General features: G+C 35.6%; 1 protein-coding gene across 1 annotated transcript; it reads left to right on the top strand.

The window, feature by feature from the left end:
• On the top strand, window positions 1-20,980 carry LOC128983121 (peptidoglycan recognition protein 1-like). Its single transcript, XM_054402288.1, has 4 exons — window positions 1-130; window positions 1,436-1,652; window positions 18,331-18,461; window positions 20,809-20,980. Exons 1-4 carry the CDS (start codon window positions 88-90, stop codon window positions 20,922-20,924), a joined length of 507 nt encoding a protein of 168 aa, XP_054258263.1. The 5' UTR covers window positions 1-87; the 3' UTR covers window positions 20,925-20,980.
• Window positions 20,981-25,370: the final 4,390 nt, after the last annotated feature.

Raw genomic sequence — 25,370 nt, 5'->3', positions numbered from 1 at the left:
GTTTATCTCGCAACTCCCCTTTGTCATGTTACAACCCTGTGCTAAAGACTACATCTTTCATAGATCTGGCAGTTAACAAGGTGTTCCATGTTCTACTTCAGAACAAGACGAAGATGGCTCGAGTACGCACGTAAGCATATTCATTTTAGCGAATTTCCCATATAGGGAATATGCTATTACCGTAGTACTCATGGTAAGACCTGGACCCGGGACCGATTTACTTTTTCGTTTTGAGGTCCCTAGAGACCAAAAACACCATCCGTTTAAATTCATATATATATATATATATATATATATATATTTATATATGTGTCCGTTAGCACGATACCTCGAGCAAAAATAATCCGATTTTGATTAAATTTGGTACAAACGTGTAATCCTACGTTTATTCGAACGAGTTCGCGATCCAGCATTATCGGACCATGGGAACGGGGGTTTATGGGGGGTTTTATGGGGTAAAAATGGGTTTTTCCCATTTTTGACCCTAAAAACAAAAAAATTTGCAATTTCTTCCTAAACCGTTTTGTAGAGCTTAAAAAAAGAAATAATTTAGTATATTGAAGCGCTGTTGTATGCCTAACGGTCACGGAGAAAATTCAAAAATAGTGTAATTTAAAATTCCCATGTTATTCTTATGGAGAAAATGAAAATTGTTGTAGTTTACTTGTTTATGGATATATATTGATAAAATTTGGCAAATTTATTTATTTCATCCTATACTATTGACGTATGGTCAAAAAATACTTTTTACCTTCCCCGTAGCAGCAAACCTAAGCACTCGTTAAATATAATGTTATTTAAATAGGGAATAAATATGTCTTATTTGTGGAAATATTTTAGTAAAAATGTAATCAGACAAGTTGAAATTCGCTTAGTCTGCAGGTTTGCTGCGGCGGGGGTATCATAGGCTACTATCGTGTACGTGTATAATACATATTACATTGTATTCGATCATTAAATGAAATACAGACAATTTTATTTACGAGTATTGAATACTCTTCATGCAAAACGAGTTCCCCATACTGTGTTTTTGTTTTAAGATTTAACCTCACATAATACTACAAACTGGCTTTAGATTTCCGATTAAAGCAAGCAATCTTCAGAAAATCATAAATAATTGAAAATTAATCTGTTTATAGCCGGCTTAATAAAGTCACAATGAAAAATAATTAATTTTAAACTATATTTTTAATGGTATAAATTCTAGTAAAATAGTATTACTTGAATTTAGATGACCATTGGAAAGTCTTTATCAATGACTATATTTTGTTTTTAAAAGGTGTGCGATGTTGCCAGTTGTCCATATTTTCATGACGTATGTCTTGTAGCCAAGAAGTGTCCGCCGTTGGCCGTGGTGTCCCGCGAGGACTGGCACGCTAAGCGTCCCGCAGACAAAGACAAGCTGAAGCATCCAGTAATCGCATGTCTGTTGTAGCCAAGAAGTGTCCGCCGTTGGCCGTGGTGTCCCGCGAGGACTGGCACGCCAAGCGTCCCGCAGACAAAGACAAGCTGAAGCCACCAGTGATGTTCGTCCTGCTCAACCTGGACACTGGCACCAGGTCCTGCACAAACCTCAAGGACTGCTGCAGACTGATCAAGTCACTACAGCACGACCACGTCCACGACTACGGCTACTCCGACATAAGATACAAGTACGTATTTTCGTAAATTTGCTGAGAAAGACTTCTGTCTTAACGCAGGGATTCACAATGTTCTTTCCAGCGTAATAGATGGTAGTCTATACTAATATATAAAAATGAGATGGTGTGTGTTTGTGTGTCTGCCTGTTACCTAATAACGCATGAACCACTGAACCGATTGAAATTAAATTTTGAATGAAGGTAGCTTATATACCTGGTTAACATATAGGCCTATTCCTGTTATTATATCTCCCTTGGGCTACGCCCCATGGGCTTCTAAAGTTTCAATGTTTACATTTTGGAAGAACGTAAATAGTAAAAAGTATTAATTGAAGTCAGCTGTAAATACTATAATTTGACAGTTCAAACAGCAGAGGTTAAGAGGTACAGCTCCTGCTCCCAAGATTCTAAAGTTTTATGATTGTGAGAATAGTTTGATTAATATAATTATGAAAGTATACTTATTTTTATGGAAATAGAAGGATATATATCTATATATATCCTAGAGATATATAAATATTCCATTATATATCCTATAGATATATAGCAATTGTACTAATTGTAGTGACGGGTTGGTTTACCCGTCATTCGCAACGGATGAGATGGAGAATAATAAGCTCACAATCTAATGTAGAAAAGAGTAACAATCACAATTTATGTACTATAGACACACATCTAGCTATACCTTTAGATTTAGTGGATTTCCCAGGCACGGTAAGAGCTGATATTCTTATATACAGTATATATATTACAATGTATAAAATTTTCGAATAATTTTGATATGATAGCTTTATGTTTACAAATTTGAACTGATAAACAAATATTTGGATTGGGATTTTAATATATTTAAAAAACTAAGAAATATGTACTGGTACAGTTTAAAAAAATTAACTGACTCAATTGTTTACACTTTTATTTGTGTTTTAATTCAATTTACAAACTAAATTCAACTATACCGGTACCTACTTTTATTCTGTCCAGAGGTAGCTGCTACTAATTATATTTTCTTCCATCATCTACTTCACATAGTTCGCTTTTTTATTTACAGAAATCTCCTTAGAAGTTGTATATTTACAACACTGCTTTAATTTGACTATGGAGAATATCACAAAACTAAGCTGCACGCAATTCACTTTTGTATCTCAAATCTGTAACGTAACTGTTTCTTTACTTGATGTTTTAAATAATGACGTAATTTAATACAAATACATACACGTTTTGAACTATGGAACGAGCTAAAATAATTACTGTTATGTATTTCGTTGTTGTTTATTATTTAAATTGATGAAATTTGTGCCCTGATTAACAATAATAGTGGTAGGCTTTCTAACAAAAGGTAATACAAGTTTTCCATTAGTTTATTTTTGCTTATTATTGTGATACATACACACTGATCTGCAGGTAAAGATTGAACTTTGAAAAAAGCTCCTTAGCTACGGTAATACATATCAATTATATGTGAAATCAATATAAACTGTTTTTTTTGCTTTACTACAATGCTTTATGTTGTGCGATTATTTTTCCTTATTTACTTTATATGTACGTTTATCAACGAAATAAATGTTTAAGAAAGCTTATCATTTGAAAATTGAATCGTATGGGTACATTATTTCCATAAATGCATCAGCGCCTCATATAATTCGTACTAGGTAGCCTTATAAGTTAGCCTAGCCTTAAAGAAAGATATTTGTCAAACTAAGAGTTTCAATTGAGTTATGTTCCTGAAACCAAAGAGGAATGTGTAACTATTTTTATACAACTGAATTCAAGATCAAATTTTTTCGCTTCAGTGTCCTTTCCGTTGTGAAGCACGGGTACAACAGCTAGTAATATATAAAATAAACCACCTTGTACGTCAGGAAAATATAATCTGAACACGACGGATGGTAAACAATCAAAACAAAACATCTACCTATTGAAGATAAATAAAAAAACTGAAAGTATTATGCAGTGTTACGTTCTAAAAATAATATTATAGGGCCGATAATTTAATATCGCGTGTATGTTTGGTGGTTTTAATGGCCATAATGCAATTCAAATTTTCGAATGATGATTATAACTAATTATGACTAATGTAAAATATGCATAAATGCAGGTTTATTAATTGTACTAGCTGTTGGTCCGTCACGCACAGGAATAAAGTAGTCAGTTACTGTCTACAATTCAGAAAAGCTAGTCTACATAATTAAGTAAGATTTTTTCAAGATCAAAGACAAAATAACATAACCTTCTAATTTTTCACCATTGCCAATTTTCGATGTTTTAATGTGAAAAACAATCATGTAAAACATGTCACTTGATTTTCATCCAATTACATCCACACGTCGTCTGACTTAAAAATAAGGTTTCACAGAAAAAATATACTCTTTGTGCCAAAGGCATGGATTACATTAATATATTTAATGCCAGCTGGTTATAATTCATTTTGTTATTGTTTTGAACTTATAATTGTTACTATGAAAATACAAAAACTGTGAACCAAACTCTCAACTTATTTCAGTTTTATCTAACTTTTAATCTTATAAAACTAACTAACTTTAAACTTGAACAACTAACTATTTGACATGGTAGCAGAGCTGCAACGATCCACACGTAACTGATCTTTATTTCACTTATTTGTACTGTCTAACTTCAACTGAACTTTGAACATGACGACTCGACTGAGGAAGAAGGCTGCCACTCTCACGGCACGTGTGAAGTCTACCCTTGCAGAGGCGACTACACTGCTTAACGACGAGGACCCTTCGAGGAACGCGCTACTAGCGACGCTGGCAACTCTGCAAGGCTATTCAGCTCGCCTAGAAGCCTTGATGGAACAGATTGACCTAGACACAGCCAACAGGTCGGCAACTGTGGAGGGTACCGACGACGCCGAGGACCTTTTTGGTATCGTACTTGACAGTGAGCAAGTAATATCAACCTTGAAGGTAAGACTTGAAGCCTTCAACACGAAAGCTATCAATGATCATGCCAATAATTCAAATGGTCTTTCGTCCGAGCGAGTGTTGGAAAATCCACACAGTTTAGTACAACTGCCCAAACTAATCCTTCCCATGTTTGAAGGTAGCATTCTTAAATGGCAAGAGTTCTGGGACTCGTACAACTCTGCCATTCACAGTCAGCATTATTTAACTAAAGTAGATAAATTCAATTATCTTAACTCCCTTTTGAATGGAGAGGCCAAACTATGCATTGCTGGTCTACAATTAACTGCTGACAATTATGACGTTGCCATTTCTTTACTCCAAGAAAGATTTGCTAACAAACAACTCATAATCAATTCGCATTACAAAACCTTGATGGACTTAAGTCCCTTAAAATCGAACGTCACTGGAAAACTTAGGAACTTATTCGATGTTATTGACAAACACATCAGGTGTCTACAAAACTTAGGCGAAGATACCAACTCGAATTTCTTTTTTTCTCTGATTATGAGGAAACTTCCTCTGGATATAGTCATAAAAGTAGAGGAAAACAACGTTGATAATACTCTTGATGCCACTAAATTATGTAGTATAGTAAGAAATATAATCGTAGCTAGAGAAAAGTCACAACTTTTATTAGGTTTTGGATCAACAAAAACTTCCATCCCACCATCAGAAAACGGACACTACTTTCGTAGCTCAGAAAAAGGTAGTTTTTCAACTACACAGGCCCTCCCTTCAACCGAAAACAGAACTGCAACCTGTATTTTCTGCAAAGACGCCCACTGGAACGACCAATGCCAGAAGTATAAAACTGTTGAAGAAAGAAAAGGTAAGGTCAAAGGTCTCTGTTTTATTTGCCTGAAGAGTGGACACAACTTAAAGGATTGTAAGGTAAGCAAACCTTGTGTATATTGCAAACAAAGGAAGAACCATCATAGAAGTCTTTGTCCCAAAAGATTTTCACAGTCCCTTAAGCCTCCCGAAAATTGTGCTGTCAATCCCGAAGTCTGTAGCGAACCTTCTCTTGTTACGGTTCATGAAAATGTGATTTTGCAAACGGCTAAGGTTTATTTGACGAGTAATGGCTTGACAGAGCCTACTAAAGTTTTGTTTGATACCGGGAGTCAAAGATCTTATATCTGTACTAATATTGCATCAAAACTTAAACTAAAGAGCAATAACACTCAAGTTTTATCTGTATTTACCTTTGGTAATAAAGATGCAAAAACCTTTGAAACACAAAATGTAACTACCGGACTCATATTAAGTGATGGTAAGGTTTTCAATCTAAGTTGTAATGTAGTGCCTCAAATCACGGGAAAGTTAAGCAGTACCTCTAGTATTGATGTTTCCCAGATACAATCTCGGTTTCCATCCCTTACTTTTGCCGAGGGTCAAAATGAGGATTCAGTCATTGACTTGTTAATAGGAAATGATTTCTACTTTGACCTTATAACTAATGAAAAGATCGAAGTACACTCTGGTTTGTATCTAATAAGATCTAAGGTTGGCTGGATTTTAAGTGGGAGGGAAAAATCACCAAATGATGCAAAATCAAATAATTACTCTACGTCCTTTCTAACTATGTCACAACCTACAAATGTTTTTAATTTAAGGAATCATTTTGTGGAACCAGACTCACAGTTTGTACAAGATTTGCATATTAAAGACCTATGGAGTTTGGATAGTATAGGGATTCGTGATTGCCCTCATCAAAATGATGATGATATAGCTTTGGGTCAGTTCAATGAAACTATTAAGCTTGAAAATAGTAGGTATTCGGTTGGTTGGCCTTGGAAGGAGTATCCCCCTGACTTACCAAAAAACTACAATTTGTCTCTTTCAAGACTTAACTCACTTTTGTACCGTTTTAAAAACAAATCTAGTGTGCTTGAAGAGTACGATAAAACAATCAAGGATCAACTCTGTAACGGAATTATTGAAAAAGCTCCTCCTAACGATGACTTAACAGTTTGTCACTATATCCCACACCACCCAGTTATCAATGAGTGTAAAATCACAACGAAACTAAGAATTGTGTATGATGCATCATCAAAGAGTAAAAAGACAAATAACAGTTTAAACGATTGCTTGTACCGTGGACCGGTAATTTTAGAAGATTTGTGTAGTCTACTTCTCAGATTTCGTATGAATCCTGTTGGTATTGTTGCGGACATCGAAAAAGCATTTCTTCAACTCAATTTACAGGAATCTGACAGGGATGTCACTCGTTTTTTGTGGCTTAAGGATACATCCTCTCTTTTACTAGACAACAATGTTGAAGAGTATAGATTTTGCAGAGTACCATTCGGAGTAATATCTAGTCCTTTTCTATTGAATGCAACTATACAACATCACTTACTCCACTCTCAACTTTCTGGGGTTTCTGAACGTTTGAAACATTCATTTTATGTCGACAACATGATTACTGGAACTCAAACCAGTCAGGATGCGGTTATTCTTTTCCAAACGAGTGAAACTATTTTTTCACAAGCTAGTATGAATCTAAGGGGTTGGTGCTCAAATTCTAAGCTATTTATGGCAAGTATTCCTGATGATAAAGTTACTACTGAAAATGAAAACAGTATTTGTGTATTGGGAATAAAATGGGATACAATCAAGGACACGCTCTCTGTAAAACCAGTTAAAGTTGAACCTTGTGTTGTAACGAAGAGGACTGCACTGAAACTAGTAGCTTCCATTTTTGATCCTTTGGGTTTATTTACTCCTGTAGTTTTGAAAGCTAAGTTATTCATTCAAAACTTGTGGCTTGAAGGCGTTGATTGGGATGAAGAGCTGAACTCAGAACTTACAAAGGTATGGATGCAGATTCAATCAAACCTACTTAAAATTCCTGAGGTATGTATTCCAAGATATGTTGGAATCATTGGTGATACTGGTGATACTTTAGAGTTACATTGTTTCACTGATGCATCTAAAGATTGTTACGCTACAGCTGTTTATTTGCGATTAAAGAGTAATAATACATCCACGACAAAATCAGTACTTATTTTCTCTAAATGTCATGTAACCCCCAAGTCAAAGCCAAACATCACTATACCACGATTGGAATTACTTGGTGTTTTAATTGGGGTGAGATCATTGAAGTTTACTGAAACTGCGCTGAAGACTTCTGTGACACGAAAAATACTTTGGACAGACTCACAATGTGTTCTCCATTGGTTGAATACAAATAGGATACTACCAAAGTTCGTTGAGCGAAGACTCTCCGAAATTAAATCACATACCGATGTAGAGTTTCGTTACGTACCTTCTAGTAACAATCCTACAGATTTGGCGACTCGCGGATTGACTATTAATGAGTTGCAGGAGAGCCAGTTATGGTGGTCAGGCCCTGAATTTCTAGGTTCATCGGAACATGAATGGCCACGAAATGACTTTAATCAAATCACTTCAATGTCAGAACAAACTTACCAAGACACATTGAACATTTGTGAACTTCCCACATCTAACCAAGAAGTTATGGCTGCAACTCAAGAATCCACAAGTAAAGGAAGTCCTTTTGACATTGATTGTACAAAGTTCTCGTCTCTAGATAAACTAATTCGAACGACAGCATATTGCAAACGAGCTATTAAAGCATTCAAGAAACTTTCAACTACATTTACATCCAACAAATTGAGCTTCGAAGAGCTTCATGAGTCTACTTTATGTTGGTTGAGATACATACAAAGCTTGCATTTCAGCACTAGTATTACAAGCTTAAAACTTGACAGGACTGATCATCTCCAAAAACAGTTAGGTTTGTTTTTGGATGAATATGGAATATTGAGATGTAGAGGAAGACTTCAAAATGCTTATTTGTCATCGGAAATGAAATTTCCTGTGCTTTTACCTAAAAATGACCACTTTACCAATTTGGTAATAAATGACTATCATGTAAAACTACAACATGTTGGTGTTCAACATACTTTATCGGAAGTCCGAAAACACTATTGGATTATTCAAGGAAGATCTCAAGTGTCTAAGATTATCAGACAATGCAAGAAATGCAGAAGATGGGATGGAGGTCCATTCAAAATGCCGTCTTTCCCTCCCCTACCAATGGAACGTGTTACCCAAAATATTCCTTTTTCATACACTGGTCTAGATTACTTTGGTCCGTTGTACGTGAAGAGCAATGAACTCACTGATGACTCAAGAAAGGTATATGTTTGTATTTTTACATGCTTAACTGTTAGAGCTATTCACCTAGAACTGGTCAGTGATATGACGTCAAGTGAATTCTTGTTGGCTTTGAAGCGATTTGTAAGTAGAAGAGGAAAACCTTTGGAGATTTATTTGGACAACGCTCCACAGTTCAAACTAGCTTCTTCATTCTTAGAGAATATCTGGGAAAACAACTTCGTAGATGATGACGTCTTATCTTTTGTACATAGCAATGGGTGTAAATTCAACTTCATCCCCTAATTCGCTCCTTGGATGGGAGGATTCTACGAACGGCTCATTTCTAGTGTAAAAAAATGCTTGAAGAAAACTATTGGACAATTGAAGTTGACATACACACAGCTAGAAACTGTATTATACGAAACTGAGGCCATTTTGAATTCAAGACCTCTTGTGTACGTTTCTTCCGAAGACATATGCCTCAGTGATGAAATCATAACACCCGGACATTTTTTGAATTTCCATGGTAAAAATGGTTTGATTGGAAATTTAAAGTCACATAACATCCAAACTAACAAGGACTTCGAAAGAACGTCAAGAAAAAACATTCTTGAAATTTGGAAAAAAGGAGAAAATGTGTTAAGTTTATTTTGGAAGATCTGGCTTCAAGATTACTTAATGAGCCTACGTGAAAGAAAAACAACTGAAATGAAGCAGAAAAAAGGAACTACAACAAACAAACCAAATGTTGGAGAAACTGTTCTGATCCATGAAGCACTACCACGAGGAAGTTGGAAAATGGGCAGAATAGTAGAACTTCACTCAAGTCGAGACGGAAAAATAAGAAGTGCTACAGTAATTCTCAGCTCGAAGAAGAAAGTTGTACGTCCCTTAAATCTTTTATATCCACTAGAAGTGAAGAATTATTAGTGTTTGTCCTTCGCCCGGAGTGTGCCAAAGGCATGGATTACATTAATATATTTAATGCCAGCTGGTTATAATTCATTTTGTTATTGTTTTGAACTTATAATTGTTCGCTGTGGCTACGGTTACGGCTACCCGTAATACCAATAGACAGTACGGGCAGATCCATGACGTCACTGATTGATATTCTTCTTGCCAAGGCCAAGGCTGGGCTGTGTATTTTCCTTTCACCATGAGGCTGTACGAATACGAATAGATTGTTTACTTCAATTACGTGTATGTAATAAAAGAGCGAATGTTTTATTTGTAGTATAATTTTGTTGAATTAATACCACAAATTACCATTAGTAAATTATTATTACTAAATTACCAAACCATTTTTTCGTACAGCAGGCTAATATTGTACAATAACTAATTATCTATTTTATTTCATTACGGCTGGAATAGTGAATTTACATATTGTTCCTACGTACATAAGTTACTGTCCAGATTTTAGATATATTAAAATTGACAACTTAGAATATGGGTTGCGCTAATTTCACAGGACTAATGTAATCATCCATCCTGTGTCTTGTAAACTACCGGTACTTGTTCTGTAACAAACTCACTGAGAGCATTTGGCAATTACCACTACCAATCCCAGGAGCATTTGGCCATTAACCAATCCCAGGTATCAATATTTAACGAATGTAATTTTTTCGCCCCTGGTGGTAGGCTTTCACTTATTTAAAACAATCTTCTTATAAATTAACTATTCTAGAAAGCAGTTAATACAAGAGTAACTGTACTGTAGGATTGTTAACAATACTTTATTACAATTTACAGCTAGGTACCATTACAAGTAAAACGTTCAGAAACATGACTATGAGTAGCTGTAACCTTAAGTTATAAACATTTTTTGCTCAACCCACCTTCGGAGATAGGCCTACCAAATGAGTCTCAATGACGTTATCCTCCTTGTTCATCCCCGCCCAGTTATATTGTCAGCCTTACATAGTAAATTTCTAGCTTCGGTGGTATGACTCAAAGCTCTATTCCCATCAAATATCTGCTTCTGTACAAAAACAAGAAGTTCCATAGGAATCACCCCTGCAACTATGAGGACGGGTAGCTCATTGTGTGTTATGCCTTAGCAATCCGCAGAGCCTTTTTCCTGTGGACCGCTGCCATGTTTCCTCTGAGTTGTCTTATATTTAAAAAGAAGAATGTAGTGGACGTGGACAATGGACATGGGCATCATTGACATCAACAACCGTTGCTTTCTGCCAACCGATCTACCAACATTTCTCAACAGCCTGCTAAAATTTACCACGATCATGTTCACTTTCTCCGTTGCAAGATCTGTTCCTGGAATATGAGCTTCGAACGTCCAATCTCATTCGGTACCCAAATACTTAACAGGTTTTGTGAGTATTAAATACTTGCTGACCAACAGCGGGAGCCCTGGGGCCCATTTCATAATAAACTACAAGTTACAACTTGTAACTTGTAATTTCCACAAGATTTGCATTGGGCGATCAGCTGATTTACTAATAATATTAGTTTTTACTTTATTATGAAATGGGCCCCAGGTGAGAAGTACGATCTTGGTCTTTTCCGTTCGTTACCAAAGGACAAGGTCATGTTCATCCACCTTATTACATGGCCAAGGCCAACAGCCTCTACAACTCATCAACATTCTTTGCCATTTTAATTACAACCACAACGATATCACCCATATAATATATGAAGAAAGTCTTGCAAGCCATTTCATCAGGAGGATCTTTCCTTAAGGGTGTTTGGTCGAAGATTTTATCTTGGATTTTTTGTTGTTGTTCAATTATACTAAAAATTAGGAATACAACTATATTAGAAATATTTTTTTATGTTGAATATTAAGGGAGATATGGAGCTTGAAAGTAGTAAATCTATCATATTTTGGTACCAATTCACAGGGGGAATGGGTAATGCGATTCTCACCAAAATTGGCGTTCAGGTGTGAAAAAATAAATGAAAAATCACTACACTAGCTATTTAAAATTAAAATATTTAACTTTTTAAATTTTATTTTTCTATTTTTATAAAATTTAAAAATATTAAAACTGTTTAAATAACTTTAATTTCATCTTTATGTTGGATTTTTGTTAATGCATGTTAACTCGTTTGGGTTGTGAATTTGTACCTTTGATGCCTTGCGCTGGCAGCGCACTACTCGTTGGGAGTGTGTACACTCACGCCGGAACAGAAAACATGCCGGGGCTATAAAATACGATACATGTATTCTGTTAGTGTTACAGGAAGATGTTAATAATTACATAGTGTTAATGTATTTTATAGCCCTGACATGAGTGTACACACTCTCAACGAGTAGTGCGCTGCCAGCACATGGCATCAAAGGTACGAATTCACAGTCCAAACGAGTTAACATATCGCATTAAAAAAATCCAACATAAAGATGAATTTCAGCCAAAGAAAAACACCTATTGTTAAAATTAAAAAACTTTTTTTAAGTTAAAAAATGTTAATTTTAAATAGCTAACGATTATTATCTTATTTTTTCACACCTGAAACGCCAATTTTGCTGAGAATCACATTACCCATACCTCCCATATATTCAACATAAAAAAAATTCTTATATATTTGTATCTCTAATTTTTAGTATAATTAAACAATGACAAAAAATCCGAGATCAAATTTTCTACCAAACACCCTTAAAAAGCGATGTTCCAAAGTTCAGGTCCAAGACTTAAGCACTAAGCAGCACCTGTTGTTATATCTTTCCACAGCAGAAACATTTGGCTCATTGAAAATCAACTTCCAATCTTGGAGTTTTTGAGCGTTTCTTTTGATTTATTAAATGTTTTAACTATCTTACCAAGAGTAGAACTGTGTTTCTTAGAGTAATTTACTGGTGTTGTTATTGAAGAATATTGATTTCTCAGTTAGGCTATTTATTTTATGGATGTGGTCATGACACTTCTCAAATTTCTTTCCAGACCATTAGGTTTATATAGAGCTAAAAAAAATAATTTTGTATATTGAAGCGTTAATGTATGCCTAACGGTTGCGGAGATAGTTAAAAAAACCTAAGTACACACTAAAATTAATGTTATTTAAAATGGGAAAAATCTGACAATTCTTAGGGAATATTTTAGTAGAGAAATCAAACCGGGTAAATGAAAATTCGCTTAGTCTGCAGGTTTGCTGCGGCGGGGGTATTTTTTGGTAAGAAATAAATGCATTTCCCAAATTTGATCAAAATATATGTTCATAAACAAACAAACTACAACAGTTTACTTATTGTCCATAAGAATAACATGTGAATTTTAAATTTTCAATATATTGGAATTTTCTCCAAAACCATTGGGCGCATAGTAACGCTTCAATATACAAAATTATTTGTTTTTTAAGCTCTACAAAACGGTTTTAAAGGAATTGCAAAATTTTGTTTTTTAGGGTCAAAAATGGGAAAACCTAATTTTACCCCACAAAACCCTCCATAGACCCCTGTTTCCATAGTTCAATCATGCTTCTTCGCGAATTCGTTCAAATAAATGTAGGTTTACATGTTTATACTGAATTTTAATCAAAATTTGATCATTGACATTGACACACACATATATATATCTGTATTTGACTTGGTTAAAAAGTATATGCATAGGCCTATATCATAGTATAAATTTGTAGGTAAGTTAATAAATCAACAATATCCAATTACAGTTAGAACCCCGGTTAACCGAAATAAAGAGGGAAGAGCTGTTTGGATAACAAATATTTCGGTTAACCCGTCATATGTTAAAAATAGCCTATGTAGGCCCTATTACCTCGGTGATTTTGAAAAAATGCATTTAAAACAATGTCTATATAAGTTAATACAGTATTTTACTTCAGCTACAGAAACATTATAATGGGCCAGAAAATAATAAGTATAAAACTGAAGTTACTAAGTTAAAGCATTTTACATTATGTATTACTATTGACTCTTGGATACTGAAGGTAGTATTATACTTTAGCCCTGTATTATTTTATGGAAACTTCTCGATTAACCAGGGGTTTCGGTTAACCTGGGTTCTACTGTAGGCTTTGTGTCAATTGAAATTGATTCTTAAAAGTTTGCATTAATAATAGCATGAATTACCAATATATATAGGCCTAAATATTGGTACGGTAGCATAAAAAAATTAATCTACAAAGTATTGAGTTAATAGTTTGAATGAACTTTGTTCTAAGTTTTAGGCCATATGAGATGCTAGGAGTAAATAATTGTTTTCTCACCAAAAAGGCTGTGAAAGAAATGGTCTTTATTTCTAAAGGAAAATTCAATAATCTCATAACTGTGCCTAGCCTAACCGGTCTCTGTTGTAAAGAGAAAGTTCAAGGCCTACAATTAAAAGTCATTAGGTACTGTCGTATCATACGGAGTACACATATGACAGCGCGCTGCAGCGGTTAGGTTAAATTGGGTTATTGTAAATATGTTTGTAAGACTTTCCTTTTGTTTCGTTATAAATCGAACGATAACTTACCAGATGAGTCATAAAAAATTATGATAACCCATCTAACCTAACCACCACGGCGCGCTGTATAAGGGTGGCCTTCACAAAATACGAAAGTACCAGTCTTTACTCGCTATAACTAACTTTCAATTCAATACACAACTTTATCACTTTAAAACATTATCTAACTTTGTTAAAAAACGATTAGCTAAGTTAATTGAGTTTAACTTTAACTTGGCTAAAATAATCACTAGTTAGTAGTTGGTATGGACATTTACTTATCTGTAGGCTAAGATTACTCTGTTCTTGTGTCTACCACAGTTTTCAAACGGTGTAGCCTATCCATTGATATGAATAAATAAAAACAGCTTAAGTTGCATCAATATGTATTTTATTTAACAAATAAGTTATTAATTACCACCACACTCAAGTTTAAGCTGAGGCTTGCTTTTATGTAGGACTTCAAACAGACTATCTGCATTAGGCTAACTTATCCTATAACTTTTGAGTTAATTTAATTATTTAATTTAGTGAAAGACCAACATAATTAAAATACATTTTAATTAAGAAGGTACATCATTAGTTATGTAAATAGCCTAACTTAGGACCCCCCCAAGATATATTTTAAATACAGAAAATAAATTAGTTTTGTAAAGACCAAGTTGGTAAAGCCTAACTTATTCAGTAGGCCTAGCCTTAAGTTAATAATTCTTAATAAACTTAGGCATAAACTAATCTCTACTAGACTAGGGAACGCGTTTTTAATTTCATAGCGTAGTACAAACTGCGAATAATGGAGTTTAATGAATAAAACTAAAACAAATTAATGATCGAACGTTTAAAATAAAATACTGCAATCGCTTCACATTCACATCACACATCACATCACTGACATAACCTCAATATCTGGCTCTGGCTGTCTGCTTGCTCCTAGCGTTTAGTTTAGCCGTTTACCGTTTGAAGTCTACGTCTATCAATGACGTCATGGACTGCCCGTACTGTCTATTGGTATTACGGGTAGCCGTAACCGTAGCCACAGCGATAATTGTTACTATGAAAATACAAAAACTGTGAACCAAACTCTCAACTTATTTCAGTTTTATCTAACTTTTAATCTTATAAAACTAACTAACTTTAAACTTGAACAACTAACTATTTGACACTCTTGCCAACGCTTTAGACATTGAAGGATTATAACAGCTACTATAAAACTGATTAATTTTGATGTTTGCCAAATTTGTTGATGTGAAAATCCTTGAAGGGGGCTAACTTTCACTGTAGGCTTTTTTGTTAGGCTTTGACATTCCCTTCCTCTTAAAACCTTTGTTTTAATACAAGAATCATGAAAGTCCATCTAGTGCTTGGTTCATAATATTTTTAACAAAATCTCGCACGTTATAATACATGAGATTGCAAATGTTTAATTTTACTGCATTTAGAAACGATTGACTGAATCATTTTCAACTGTTTGCTTTCGTTTAAAATGTTGTCTTAAAGCATTACCAAAATTAGAGGCTTGATCTTCCTGTTGTAGAATTAAATTTAATATAAATTGCTGTTCAATCAAATACAAAGTTCTGGATCATAGGTTATTTTGCACATGACACCAGACCTTGGCGTTTGTTTGGCCCGGATGACATAGGTGTGACACTTTACCTTGCCCGCCTACTGCTCTGCCTCTAGTTCCGCGACCTCGTACCTTCAAGTGCCTACAGTGCAACTACACACCCACACTTACTTCTCAACAGAGTTAATTATATGATTTGATTCATGCACAGTCGTGATCGTAAAAAACACTATATTGCAACTATTTTTTATCCAAACAATAAATTTTATTTTATACTGTTTGTAACATGATCAATACGGTAGATCTATGGTTATGGCAATACAAGTTTTCTAAGCGTACATTTATTTTACCGGACAGGATTTACACTAATAGGTAAATCCTGTAAATATAGTATTTGCACAACGGTAGCATTCGGTAACATAGGATGAAATGAATTTATAGTTTGGTATTAAATTATATCTTTAAGTAGATGAGTTTCAAACATTAACTTACGTAAAGGTATAAAAATGTGCACCTTATTAAATTGTCAAATTACGTTTAGCAACTGTAGGCCTACTAATTGTAGTGACGGGTTGGTTTACCCGTCATTCGCAACGGATGAGATGGAAGAATAAGCTCACAATCTATTGTAGAAAAGAGTAAGGCCTCGGGTACGATACGAGCGGCGAGCGGTGAGCGGCAAGCGGCGAGCGGCATTCTGAGCGGCACGTGAGCGGCGGTGGTGGCTACGATACAAGCGGCACATTTATACCGCTCATCAAGTTTCCCAAGTTTTATGAGTTAGTTTAGTATAAAATGGTAAACTATGCTTACCTGCAAGACGTATTGCAACTTTTGTTGCTATCTGACAATTGTTTGCCTTTAAAAAAAAACTTAGTTTTTAGAAAAACCTTAACCCTAATTTTTTCCCATACTTTTCTGGTGAATGAAGTGTTTTAAAACTTCCTTGTTGGTCATTCCACAAACATTACCTGGACTGCACCTCACGTATCAACTCGTATCGCATTTTTGCTGCTGTTTCCCTGTCATTTTAAGCCGAACTGAAGCATGACTCACCTGAGCGGCGAGCGGCGTTTTCGCGAAAATCGGTTTTGACTTGGATCCATGAGCGGCGCTGAGCGGTGCCGCTCACCGCCGCTCGCCGCTCAGACGTATCGTGGCCACCCTCAACAAAGTTACACGCAACTAAATGAGACCCGATGTCAGAGCGGCGCCGCTCATGCCGCTCGCCGCTCACCGCTCGCCGCTCGCCGCTCGTATCGTACCCGGGGCCTAACAATCACAATTTATGTACTATAGACACACAACTAGCTATAGCTTTAGATTTGGTGGATTTTCCATAGTTATAGGGAATAAGCTATTACCGCAAGTGGCACTGTAAGAGCTGATATTCTCGCGACAGATTCTTTTCGTTTTGATGTCCCCTCATTACTTTTAACTCATTTATAATTATTATTTATATATTAATAGACAAGCATGTTTCTTTAACATCTTTTTTTAGCTCGTGTGCATTGCAGGGGAAATCTACGCATAATGTTAGAAAGATATTTCCCTGTAGATGTACAGAATCCTAAAAATTTAATAGGCTCAAATATAAGCACAAAACATGAATAAAAAAAATAACATGGGCTTTATGGGTTGCCATGATGGTGACGAAATAACAACGAAATATAAACAGAAAAACAAAGCAAATATAAAAAAATACAATCACATGTTTTATTTACAGCGTGGGGTGAAAATAGAGAAGCCTGTGCCTTTGACTTACAACTAGACATTCCATCCCCATGTGAAAGTTGTCGCCAGTTTTTAATTAAATTCGTCCTAGTTGATGTGAGTCACCAACAGATTGTGCTGATCTAAATGACTAATTTCTGTCGAATAGGTACACGATGTTTTTTACCCAAGTCAAACTTATGGAAATACTTATTACGAGCTTTAGCAACTGCTATGACCCATCAATTTTGTCAGCAACAAAATAAAAAATGGCGATGGCTGATCCATATAGATGGGATGTCTACTTCAGTATCCAACATTCAATGCGTGTATATTACATATTTTTGGACGAGTTTTCAACCACTGGACGACCACTAGGTATTATAATTACCTTCCTTGTATAAGCCAACCTAGGTCCTCATTAATCAATTTAGTTTAAATATGACATAAATCTGACAATAGTTAGGAGATATTTTAGTGGAGATCCAGTAAGGTTTATGGACATTCGCTTAGTCTGCAGGTTGCTGCGGCAGAGGTATTTTATTTATTCCCTAGAAATCAACAGATACTCCGCTCCGATAGAATCCATAACTAATTTATAAATCACACGCCACAACATACAATGAAAGTTATATTGAACTGACAGTATTTACTGATAAAAATAAATGTATTGCCGCCTCATAATTAAGTATGTATGGTATCTATGTTGAAAATCCAGCCAAACGTTCTTACTATGGATACTGCGAAAATATGGATTAATTTTCTTTTAGCTTTGATTTACTATGTTTTTTTTTTAAATTTCACACGAATCATGCATTCATGTTTATAATACTATCCTAATTCTCCTATTTTACCGTATAAACTACTACTGTACATGTTATAATCATTTTTATATACATAATTTACTTTTGTTAATATAGTTTTTAATAGGAATGAAGTAAAATTATATGTTCCAGCTTCCTTATATCAGAGGACGGGACTATTTTTGAGGGAAGAGGGTGGATGTATACCCCAGAGCAACCTCTGTTTGAATACAATCAGTATGAGGAAATAGCACTTAACATAGCATACATTGGAAACTACACAGGTAACGCTGTATATTCATATATTCTACTAGCTACAAGACGTGGACTAGCTTTTCTTGGGGTGAACTATCACTATTACCTCATTCCTTTAGTTGTATAGCACCTCTACGTCCACTAGAGATATATTTTCAGCCACAAGAAAAGTTCTCCATGCTGTAGAAGCTCTTCAAATTTAGTCAGTAAGTTAACTCAACCCTTTTACCTACTTTTATGGAAAACTTATATAGTTTAGAAATCAAGGGGTTTGATTTGTTTCTTACACACTTGAGTATTTCTAGCTAAAGTATTCTTTATGTAGCTGGATGTTGTTCTATCAATCTATTTGTATTGGTTGTGTAATGAGTAAATGGAAATAACTAACTATGTATTCAGATACTCCTGTTAACTTATACTATGTCTTTTAACGATATCATTTTACTCTGAAATTAGTGTAAATTTAGTGTGGTGTTAGTTATGTAGAATTCAAACGAGCAATTTGGTAAACCTAACATCTATACTGAACCGGCGATTACCGAGCAATGATCGCTAACTGATTGTTTTCTGATCCAACAGTAAATGATTGAATATCTGCATAACACCCACGGCAACATCCTTCCAAATGCTGACAGAAAATGCCAAAACTATCTAACAAAAAGCATTTAGTCAATGTTTATAAAGTTATTATTTTATTTTTTTAACTACACAACATGTAGAAATTTACAGTAAAACTATACGAAATACATTAACCAGAATGTTCATTGAAAAAAATTGCAGTTCCTGATAGTGTATGTAGGCTAGTAAACGGGAAAAATGACAAGAAATTTGGAAAAACCAAAAGAGCTAGTCAATCAATATAGATTTAAATGTTTCTTAACTGGCCCACGCCCCAACGAAATATTCTTTAAATTATAATTTTTTAACACATTTGTCAATACCACCGGAATAACACTATCAGTTTGCAAATGACAATTAAAACACAAAAATCCAATAACAAATCAGTTATATTATTACCTTAATAATACCGAATGAGAGATAAACGGGAAATACAGAGTACCTGACTTGGCAAGACGATTTATATATTATACTGCCACAGACAGGTAAGTAGGTTTTGAATAAAGAAAGGATTAGTTATGTCTTGTTATAACAACAAACCCGCCTTGAACTTGCAGGTACAGTATGTGGTGCCGCTGCCTCCAAGGTCTCCCAATCCATGACGGTCTTCATAAAAAATTAGACTAGGTCCTTCCTTCCTCATAATGAGAACTTAAAACGACCAAAAAGGACCAAAGTCCTAGAACGGTTAAAGTGAGCTCATCACCCATTGGAACGGCACAACACAATCACACCAAAGTCCTAGAACGGATAGAGTGAGCTCATCACCCATTGGAACGACACAACACAATCACACCAAAGTCCTAGAACGGATAGAGTGAGCTCATCACCCATTGGAACGACACAACACAATCACACCAAAGTCCTAGAACGGTTAGAGTGAGCTCATCACCCATTGGAACGACACAACACAATCACACCAAAGTCCTTGAGATTCTAATTCTACAATGTATTAAGCACACATATCCGACAAGAATTCTGTTAAGTAGAAATCAAATCAAACAGAATTGTTCTCATTGCTATAAAACCAATATACAAGCATCGGTTTGCATGGACAAAATTAAAGGAAATACATGCTTTGTTTTTAATAATGATTTGTTTTTATGATGTGTTTCAATGATTTGTTTTTAATAATATGTTACGACATAATTATGGGGTGTATTTTTTATGATTCAACAGTGCAAACTATATTTTCAATCAAAATTGATGTCACTGTTATTATTTGTAAGTTAATTCAATCGACTTCAAACTTATTTTATCATATTTGGGTTAAAATACGCACTTTTGAGGTGGCATCCCTACCTCAACCAATAATAATAATAGACGATCTTGAAATATGTAGTAACATTGTAGAAAGTACGGCATTTGAAAAAATAAGTTTTGTGATAAGGAATGTTGAGATGGTTGTTGTAATGTGAGTGTGGTTAAAAAACTGGAAAATAGTATAGTTTTGTTTGAAGAATATTAATGTAGAAAAAATATAAATACATGAAAAAGTGAGGACATTTAGTTAAGTGAACGCAAGTTTACAGGACCTTCCCTTTCTCAAGCCAGCAATGACTTGTTATAGTCATTGCTGGCTGCAATAATGTGCAATAATGCTGTTATGCATTATTTGTAAGATAAAAATTCACCATATTTACCAAGTAACATCTTTTAGAAATACGCAGGACGATGAAAATAAAGCTTAGTTATCTAACATAGTAAATGAATACCATATCTGTTGGTATGTCAGTCCACGTATTTTGCTTGTTCTAGAGTGCGACCCCACCCCAGAAATGCTGCAGTCTAAGAGGAACCTCCTACAGTTTGGAGTCAACAACATGTATCTTCATCACAGATACGAAGTGGTCGAGGTGCCTGACAACGTGTAGATATAAATACTTTATAAATAATACTTTGTAAATGTTAAATATGGTGTTCTTGTATTTGTAAGTTTTTTTTATTGTAGAATTCCTTCTATTCCTTCTCGTTCATTGAAGAAGTGCTATATTAGGCACATAATGCTATCTATAGGCATAGTTATTTACTTTTCCTACAGTTACATAACAATGTACATGTTCTCTCGCTGATTTGAGAAAGCAAAGTGGCCAATTCGCTCATCAGTGAGACAATGTTAACATTGTCTCACTCTAATTACTTTGTCTCACTCCAGATTTGCAACGTGAAGGCACGAAATAGTGAGCGCGTAACTTGCAGACAAGGTCGTATGCACGAGAAATACGTTGGCAGCACTGGCTGTAAATCAGCTGGTCAGCTGTTGTACTGTTGTATTTGTCACTTCACATTAAATGTCATATTAAAAGTTCACTTCTGTGTAAAAATATGTTACGTTTCTTTACCAATTTATTTGTTTTATGGTAACTGTAGGAAAAATATAATGTGCAACTCGAGTGCAAAGTACAATTGCTTCACTCAAGGAGGATTTCTCTCGAGTGAGTCAATTGCTCACTTTGCTCACTAGTTGCACAAATAACTATTTCAGTCATTTGTAGGGTTATCATTAGGCGACATTTGACGTAATATTATCATACTCAGTTGAAGTACCCTACAGTACAGTAAACAAGTGTAGACATAAAATAGCTTTTAATAAACAAATTCATAACAAATCCAACATTTTCATAATTTTAAGAAATATTGATTTATTTCCAATCATTTTAACATTTTATATTATACGTATACGTATAAGTGGTACGCGCGTGTATGATGTTGGGTTTTTAGGGATATTCCAATCTTTTAAATAAAATGTCTACTGATAATTTTTATTTAGGAGAACGAAAGTTATCAAAACAATAGAAATTTAGGGTTAAAATGGTATGTAAAAAAAACAAAAATGTTGTATGTTGTGTTGGGTGAATATCAAATTTATGAAAATCTAGGATAGAAATGACATGTATATATTTTAAATTTGTAAATGTATTATTACATAGTCAATATTGGGTGTATTCTTGGTGCGCAGTAAAAAAATAAAAACTATTGGCAAAATCCGTATAAAGGGACTTGCATGGGATGAGACAATGATTAAACGCGTTGGGGCGTAATTATGTGTGAAAGTCAAGATAGCAGAGGACAAAGGGTGATTTATCTTTGTGTTCTTACACTCGCAGATCTGCCTGTGGTGAGAGAATCACCATGTGTCACGGTCTTAGTCACTCGATACATGTATTGATAAAATTACATTGAAAAAAAAACACAAAAACACATTTAAAGTACTTTTTATAGAAAAAATTAGAATTATGTTTGTTCTTCATTCAAGAAAAATAATACTAAATGTAAACTAGAATAATTACAAGTTAAGAAACAGTTAAAATCTCTTCCACATAACAGGTAACATTTTAATAGCTTGACCAAATTTGGAGACTGTAAATTTAAAATTCCCATGTTTTTTCTTATTGAGAATAGGTTAACTGTTGTATTTTGCCTGTTTATGTATGTATTTTTATTATTTATGTGACAGATGTATTTATTCCATACTGTGCTATTTCCATTTCACTAAAAAACCCACATCATTCCAAATCCCTTTAGCAGCAGATCTAAGTACTCGTTAAACATAATGTTATTTAAATTGGGGAATGAATCTGACATGCTTAAGGAAATAATAACAATAAAAAAAATAATAAAAAACAATCAGGCATATGGAAATTCACTTGGTCTACATTTTTGCTGAGGTGTGGGCATAATAGTTTTCTCAAACGTTAGTTGTCTTGAATAAATGTTTAAGTAACTATTATACATTACAGTACTTTATGTTTAATAAATGTTTTATTTCTAAAAAAAATAACAGAACAGTGTTTTGGGCACTAGGTCCATAAAAATGAAAACAAGTAAATCGTTCCCAGGTCCATGTCTTAATATGTCTACTCCAATAGCACCTCCCCTAAGGGCAAATTCTTCAAACACTCTTAGTAACTAAATTAAAAAGCTATTGTTTTATTAATTAATCTCCGAGTAAATCAAGTGTAGGGGTATATATAGTTTATAACCGAACTAAGATTTCTCTGAAAGTTATTTGTCATTGTTGTTTTTATCATCAGCTACCTTGTAGAACTCAACTGTTCAAATCATAATCGAATAATTTTATTATTATTTATTTGTGAAGTTCTTATCATATGAACATTTTGATCATAACAACAAAATACAGCTTCTATCCTAGACGGTAGACAGTCAACTAATAGAGTGACTAACTACTGAGTAGGCTTGTCCGGTAAAGTATTTAGCACAGTGATATGTTTACGTATTCTATACCCCAATGAAGGCCACTTGACACGCGCCGCCGCGCTGAGAGCCCCTGATTGGATCAGCTGACGAGGCCTCTCACTATCTGCCTTCTCATTGGCTATTTAAAACTTCACAGTCGGGGTAATTAGTAATAGCCATTGCAGGATGATGTATATGTTTACGTACTCTATACCCCGATGAAGGCCACTTGACACGCGCCCGCCGCGCTGAGAGCCCCTGATTGGATCAGCTGACGAGGCGTCTCACTATCTGCCTTCTCATTGGCTATTTAAAACTTCACAGTCGGGGTAATTAGTAATAGCCATTGCAGGATGATGTATATGTTTACGTACTCTATACCCCAATGAAGGCCACTTGACACGCGCCGCCGCGCTGAGAGCCCCTGATTGGATCAGCTGACGAGGCCTCTCACTATCTGCCTTCTCATTGGCTATTTAAAACTTCACAGTCGGGGTAATTAGTAATAGCCATTTCAGGATGATGTATATGTTTACGTACTCTATACCCCAATGAAGGCCACTTGACACGCGCCGCCGCGCTGAGAGCCCCTGATTGGATCAGCTGACGAGGCGTCTCACTATCTGCCTTCTCATTGGCTATTTAAAACTTCACAGTCGGGGTAATTAGTAATAGCCATTTCAGGATGATGTATATGTTTACGTACTCTATACCCCAATGAAGGCCACTTGACACGCGCCGCCGCGCTGAGAGCCCCTGATTGGATCAGCTGACGAGGCGTCTCACTATCTGCCTTCTCATTGGCTATTTAAAACTTCACAGTCGGGGTAATTAGTAATAGCCATTGCAGGATGATGTATATGTTTACGTACTCTATACCCCAATGAAGGCCACTTGACACGCGCCGCCGCGCTGAGAGCCCCTGATTGGATCAGCTGACGAGGCGTCTCACTATCTGCCTTCTCATTGGCTATTTAAAACTTCACAGTCGGGGTAATTAGTAATAGCCATTGCAGGATGATGTATATGTTTACGTACTCTATACCCCAATGAAGGCCACTTGACACGCGCCGCCGCGCTGAGAGCCCCTGATTGGATCAGCTGACGAGGCCTCTCACTATCTGCCTTCTCATTGGCTATTTAAAACTTCACAGTCGGGGTAATTAGTAATAGCCATTGCAGGATGATGTATATGTTTACGTACTCTATACCCCGATGAAGGCCACTTGACACGCGCCCGCCGCGCTGAGAGCCCCTGATTGGATCAGCTGACGAGGCGTCTCACTATCTGCCTTCTCATTGGCTATTTAAAACTTCACAGTCGGGGTAATTAGTAATAGCCATTGCAGGATGATGTATATGTTTACGTACTCTATACCCCAATGAAGGCCACTTGACACGCGCCCGCCGCGCTGAGAGCCCCTGATTGGATCAGCTGACGAGGCCTCTCACTATCTGCCTTCTCATTGGCTATTTAAAACTTCACAGTCGGGGTAATTAGTAATAGCCATTGCAGGATGATGTATATGTTTACGTACTCTATACCCCAATGAAGGCCACTTGACACGCGCCGCCGCGCTGAGAGCCCCTGATTGGATCAGCTGACGAGGCCTCTCACTATCTGCCTTCTCATTGGCTATTTAAAACTTCACAGTCGGGGTAATTAGTAATAGCCATTGCAGGATGATGTATATGTTTACGTACTCTATACCCCAATGAAGGCCACTTGACACGCGCCGCCGCGCTGAGAGCCCCTGATTGGATCAGCTGACGAGGCCTCTCACTATCTGCCTTCTCATTGGCTATTTAAAACTTCACAGTCGGGGTAATTAGTAATAGCCATTGCAGGATGATGTATATGTTTACGTACTCTATACCCCAATGAAGGCCACTTGACACGCGCCGCCGCGCTGAGAGCCCCTGATTGGATCAGCTGACGAGGCCTCTCACTATCTGCCTTCTCATTGGCTATTTAAAACTTCACAGTCGGGGTAATTAGTAATAGCCATTTCAGGATGATGTATATGTTTAAAAGTTCTGGGTTTCTTCCTGATTTCGCCTGGAAAACTATTTGGAATCCAATTTACTAGCAATATAATAAGTCCAATGGCAACATAAATAAA

This window comes from Macrosteles quadrilineatus, unplaced genomic scaffold, assembly GCF_028750875.1.
Source record: "Macrosteles quadrilineatus isolate MER2022 unplaced genomic scaffold, UCM_ALF_1.0 Scaffold_1__1_contigs__length_201487025, whole genome shotgun sequence".
Lineage (NCBI taxonomy): Eukaryota > Metazoa > Arthropoda > Insecta > Hemiptera > Cicadellidae > Macrosteles > Macrosteles quadrilineatus.
The sequence above is the reverse complement of the archived record's forward strand: the minus strand, read 5'-3'. Positions and strand labels throughout refer to the sequence as shown.

Coding starts and splice junctions, on each gene's coding strand:
- LOC128983121 (XM_054402288.1), top strand. CDS start 88: ATGTTCTACTTCAGAACAAGACGAAGATGGCTCGAGTACGCAC. Junction 131..1,435: donor AAGATGGCTCGAGTACGCAC/GTAAGCATATTC, acceptor TGTCTGTTGTAG/CCAAGAAGTGTCCGCCGTTG. Junction 1,653..18,330: donor TACTCCGACATAAGATACAA/GTACGTATTTTC, acceptor TATATGTTCCAG/CTTCCTTATATCAGAGGACG.